Source organism: Penaeus japonicus, unplaced genomic scaffold (assembly GCF_977035675.1).
Source record: "Penaeus japonicus unplaced genomic scaffold, GWHDUDI00000001_assembly GWHDUDI00000008, whole genome shotgun sequence".
Taxonomy (NCBI): domain Eukaryota; kingdom Metazoa; phylum Arthropoda; class Malacostraca; order Decapoda; family Penaeidae; genus Penaeus; species Penaeus japonicus.
This window is the reverse complement of record NW_028234410.1, coordinates 32,731,214-32,736,213: the sequence shown is the minus strand read 5'-3', so window position 1 is coordinate 32,736,213 and position 5,000 is coordinate 32,731,214. Positions and strand designations below refer to the sequence as shown.

General features: G+C 40.5%; 1 protein-coding gene across 2 annotated transcripts in view; it reads right to left on the bottom strand.

The window, feature by feature from the left end:
• The window catches only part of LOC122246683 (calcyphosin-like protein), a 48,802-nt gene that overhangs the window by 4,462 nt on the left and 39,340 nt on the right, over positions 1–5,000 (bottom strand). Inside the window, exons 2-4 of one of the 2 annotated variants that reach the window (XM_086539297.1) lie at positions 1,515–1,673; positions 1,035–1,212; positions 479–645 (exon numbers count right to left, since the gene is read on the bottom strand). In XM_086539297.1, the coding sequence (XP_086395423.1) occupies positions 479–645; positions 1,035–1,212; positions 1,515–1,666 (497 nt within the window). In that variant the 5' untranslated portion in view covers positions 1,667–1,673. Of the gene's footprint in view, positions 1–421; positions 646–1,034; positions 1,213–1,514; positions 1,676–5,000 lie in introns of those variants that run through there. The other variant, XM_043005399.2, reaches the window with a different exon arrangement.

The following is a 5,000-nucleotide window of genomic DNA, read 5'->3' as shown; positions in this document are numbered from 1 at the left end:
TATCTCTCATGTCTCGTTTTCCGTTTCCTCTCCGCTTTTAATTACGCTCCTCTCTTATCTTCTGCTCCTCCTTCTCCGCTCTCTCTATCCTCTCTTTTCCGCACTTTCCGTCGCTCTTTTTATTCGATCTTAATTTCTTTGACCCTTTGGTGCTCTGCTCTCTCTCTCTCTACCTCTTTCTCTTTTCTACGTTCTCTTTCTACCTCTCTCTCTCTTGCTTACTACTTTCTCCGTTCTCTCTTCTCTCTTCTCTCGCGCTCGCGCGGTCGCGGGCCGCGCGCGCTCCCCGTCCACATTACCACCCCCAGAAACCACCCCCCCCCCACAACATCCCCCCACCCCAAAACCCCCCCACAAAGCCCCCCGCCCCCCCCTCAGCCCCCCACCACCCTTCCCCAACGTGGAGCTGACAAACCAACACGCCCATCGTGGACTTGAGCTATTTTCTCGAACTCATGATGATCGTGGGGCCCCCCCCCCTTCCAGGATCTGGTCCTCGTCCATCTCTCCCGACTGGAACTTGGGGTGCTTGGTCACCGAGTAGACGCCCTTCAGGTCTTCCAGGGTCACGATGCCGTCGCCGGTCTTGTCCAGCTTATCGAACGCCATATCCACGAGCTTGCGCCTGGTGTCGTTCATCTTGGGCTGGGAAAGGCCGAGGGAAAGGTGTTTTATAGGGCAGTGTGGGCTTTAGTAGAAGAGTGGTCGTACTGATCTTTTGGTTTCGAAAGGTAGAAGAATCTTACCGTGATTAAGTTCTTTTAATGCCATATAACGATCTAAGAATACTCTCATCAAATATGTATATTTCTTACAGTCAAGAACATAGGCAAAAACGACCCCCTCTCAAAAAAGTAAACAAGAATATATATATATATATATATATATATATATATATATATATATATATATATTGTGTGTGTGTGTGTGTGTGTGTGTGTGTGTGTGTGTGTGTGTTCTGTACTAAAACCAGACCTAGAAACACAAATAATGAATCCCAAGAGAGAAACGCGTCCTGGCCCCACTGTGCTCACCCGAATGGATACGAGGAACTCATCGTAGTTGACGGTACCCTCACCGTCCTTGTCGAAGGCGTTGAAGAGCTTCTCGGTGTCCTCCTCGGAGAGCTTGAGCCCGGTTTCAATTATGCCCTTGGAAAACTCCTCTAGATTGAGGCTGTGGGATCCGTCATCGTCCATTCGTCGGAAAACTCTGCAACCAAGACGTTTGGTTTGCAATACCAGCGGAAACACACGTGCGAAATTTAGGCAAAGGTCATAACGAAAGGTCAGAGGGAGGAAATCCTATATATCCATTATCATCCACACGGCAAATCAAAAAACACCAACAACCATTACCACAACAAATCGATTACTTGCAAATATTATCCCCCCCCCACCCACCCACCCACCCCCAAAAAAAAAAAAAAAAAAAAAAAAAAAAAAAAAAAAAAAAAAAAAAAAAAAAAAAAAGAGAGAGAGAGAGGAAAAAAGACAGAAATCCAAGCCACTCACTTGCCCAAGCCCATGATCCCTGCGGTTCCTCGGCTCAGGCACAGGAGGCGCAGCTTCTCCACGGGGTCTGTGGTCTGCGTCAGCTTCCTGCGGGCGGACGCCATCATCTCCTCCTCGTTCCTGGTGGAGGCTGTTCTGGGACGGTTGGCCATGGTGTACCTGCGGGAGAGGGCGACGGTCAGGGAAACGGACCTAAGGGACTTCTTGATCATTTTGAAGGACAAAATATACATAGGGCAGTGTTTTTATTCCTTTTTTTCGCGATCTGGTTTGGTTTTAAGTACTGTTCTCACGACCCTATTGGCCTTCTACTGTAGGTCTACACAAGTCAGCAGCGTTTACACTTTCGTTTTATCTCCTATCTTCTCCAGTGTATTCATTATTTTACCTTGTCTAAAATATACAATTTATCAAGTTAACACCGAATCATATACAACCATACACTCGTACACTCAAATCAACACTAACACTAACACAAACACAAACACACACGCAGTCACCCCCCTACCCTAAAAAAAAAAGAAAAAAAAAATGGCTGACATACTTGAAAACATTTGTCAAAGTAAGAATTCTTTACAAGAGGTTCGAAAAGCCCGAAAATCATACTGGAACCAATCATGACATTCGGTGACACCTTAAACAACAGGGTACGATTTTTACGCCCGGGCGTTGGGAGTCGCCATGAAAAAAAAAAAAAAAATGATGCGGGAAATTTCATACATTTTTTTTATGGGTGACACGCTATACTTTTAATGGCCTATAACTACTGTCGTAAAAATAATGAACATGGCGACTGACAAACATATCCATCATACTCATCTAGATACACCACATACAGTATACATACATAGTATACATACACACGTACAGGCACATACAAACACACACAGAGGTTAAAACAGGCACGACATGATCAGGCAACGTGAAAATCCTGCAGAGGTCAAATGGTTTTGCTTTTCCCTTTTGATTAGAGTCCCTTTTAAACATCCGATTTTTATCTCGATAGAATTCTGAATGTATATAATTTCGTGTCTAGTTTATAAACACGTATGAATGATTTGACTGACACAAGGAATTGGCGGAGATGTCATAAATCTGTATAAAGGAAGAATAATAGTAATAACAAACGTGTCAGAATATATATAAAAAGTCTTACCTGTACAAATATCAATCATATTCACGGGTCATGATACGCAGTTAAATAACACCGATCCACAATTCCCGCCAAAACAAAGCTACATATTTCCAATTTTCCCCTTTTCATACTCCACCATGCGAACAATCAACCACACTAAAATAAAAGAAAATCACACCAGTAAACAAATATGGCTGCTATCATAAAACCAACCACCGTCTTAAATGAATATCATTACTCAAATCCTTTATTCTAACCCGTTGACACCAACTCAGAATTGGAAGTTCGCGTGGCAGTGGATTCGGCGACTTTTGGATATGGGCGTCAATCATTATTATTGCCATTATGATCGTTACTATAGTCATTACTATTATCATCATCTTTAGCATTATTGCCAGTACTATTATCATCACTATTATTATCTTTATCCTCCTCATCATCATCATTATCATTACTATTTTAACTGTCAAAACTATTATCAATATCATTATTAATACTATTCTTCCTTCTAACATTATCATCACTACTGTTAGTATCATTATTAATATGTTAATCTATGTTATTCGTCTATCTTAAAGTATCATTTTTATATGAAAGTGACATGATATTTAGTAAAAGGACATGGAATCTTCCTTGAGAACACCTTACACGACATTCAAATCTAACGACACAGTCTTAAAAACTCCTCAATGCAGTTTGAACACTTTCTTCAGACAATCGGGGTCCAAGAAGCCGAAAGAAAAGGCAACACCTTGAGCTTTGCCGTTATCATGGCTGTTGGTTTTGCCTTCAGCGCCAAAAGGCCAATTTTGGGAGGGCAATCTCGGCGATTTCTCGTTAGGGGACAGAAGTTACGAAACGGAACGATTTCCTGAACTGACTTTCCGATAGTTGCTTATTTTCAATTTTGCTTGTTTACTGACTGATTATTTAAGCTGACCACAAACTGATTTGTATAGACATCTCTCACACAAGCAAACATGCAGAGAGAGAGAGAGAGAGAGAGAGAGAGAGAGAGAGAGAGAGAGAGAGAGAGAGAGAGAGAGAGAGAGAGAGAGAGAGAGAGAGAGAGAGGGAGAGAGAGAGAGAGAGAGAGAGAGAGAGAGAGAGAGAGAGAGAGAGAGAGAGAGAGAGAGAGAGAGAGAGAGAGAGAGAGAGAGAGACTCACATCCCACAAAGTTCAGCATAAACAAGGAAAATTCCACACAACGGCGATTAAGCTTAACTCGTTATCATAAAACGGAAGGGCGGCGCATGCAAATACGGCCATTTATAAATGAATCGATTAAACTCTCGCCACGGGCATGGCTCTCCCACATCACTTCGCTCACAGCCTATATAAGTTCGGTTAAAGTGTTCTTGTGACCTCAGGATATGGATAAACAAAGTTATTAAGTGCATAGGCTGAATTTGTATTTGTTGTGTCCATGAAAATAAGCGATATGATACTTTAGATGTACAGAAAATAAGATAAATCGACCCAAAAAACGTATCATTTTTTAAAACAGAAAAGAATGCATTAAAATTAGTGATGATGAAGAAGACGATCATAACAACAATAATACGAATAACAAAACACCAGAAATAATAATACTGATAACAAAATTGATAATACCGACAATTAGCAATCATGATAATAATGATGATAATAAAAGTAATATCAATAAGAATATAACCATACAATTGGAATGTAGCTTATTTCTGGGTCATCACCTTTCTGTTCATTTCATTAGAGACAGATTTTTAAAAAAATCCTTAAGAAATCCTCTGTTGGCGCACTCTTCAGAATAAAATGAAATGAGAAAAGAGGAAATCGATAAATGCTGTTTACTTGAGGCCTTTCGAATCGTGTGGCGTGATCCATAAAGAAGTTTAATGAGATTTCTTTGCCGTATGTGAGTCATCACCTTTAAAAATTATAACCGCGCTTGTTGTGAAGATGTACTCCCTATATCAGCAGCAGTTGTTGTTGTACTAAGATGTACTACCTACATCAACAGAGCTGTCTTTGTTCGTAACGCTATGCATTTCGTATAGTTTAATGCGGAAGAAAACGGATAAAAACGTTAAAAAATGCGAAAGGGAAAATAGAAGAGTATAAAAAAAACTTCAACTAGCTATTTCGAAAATTTGTGGTCACTGGTTATCCAGAAAAAAAAACTTCCTGTTTTCGGCTAGACCTACCATCACTTATCAGTCTCCTAACTGCTTCCTTGTATAATGCTTATTACTACTTTAGCCTTTATGGTTAAAATTTACACTTAAAGGAGATTAAGCAATGATTTTTTTTAATCTAACAAGTAACCTGTTCGTACGCACATGAGGATACACATAAACGTCCATGTAAGTAC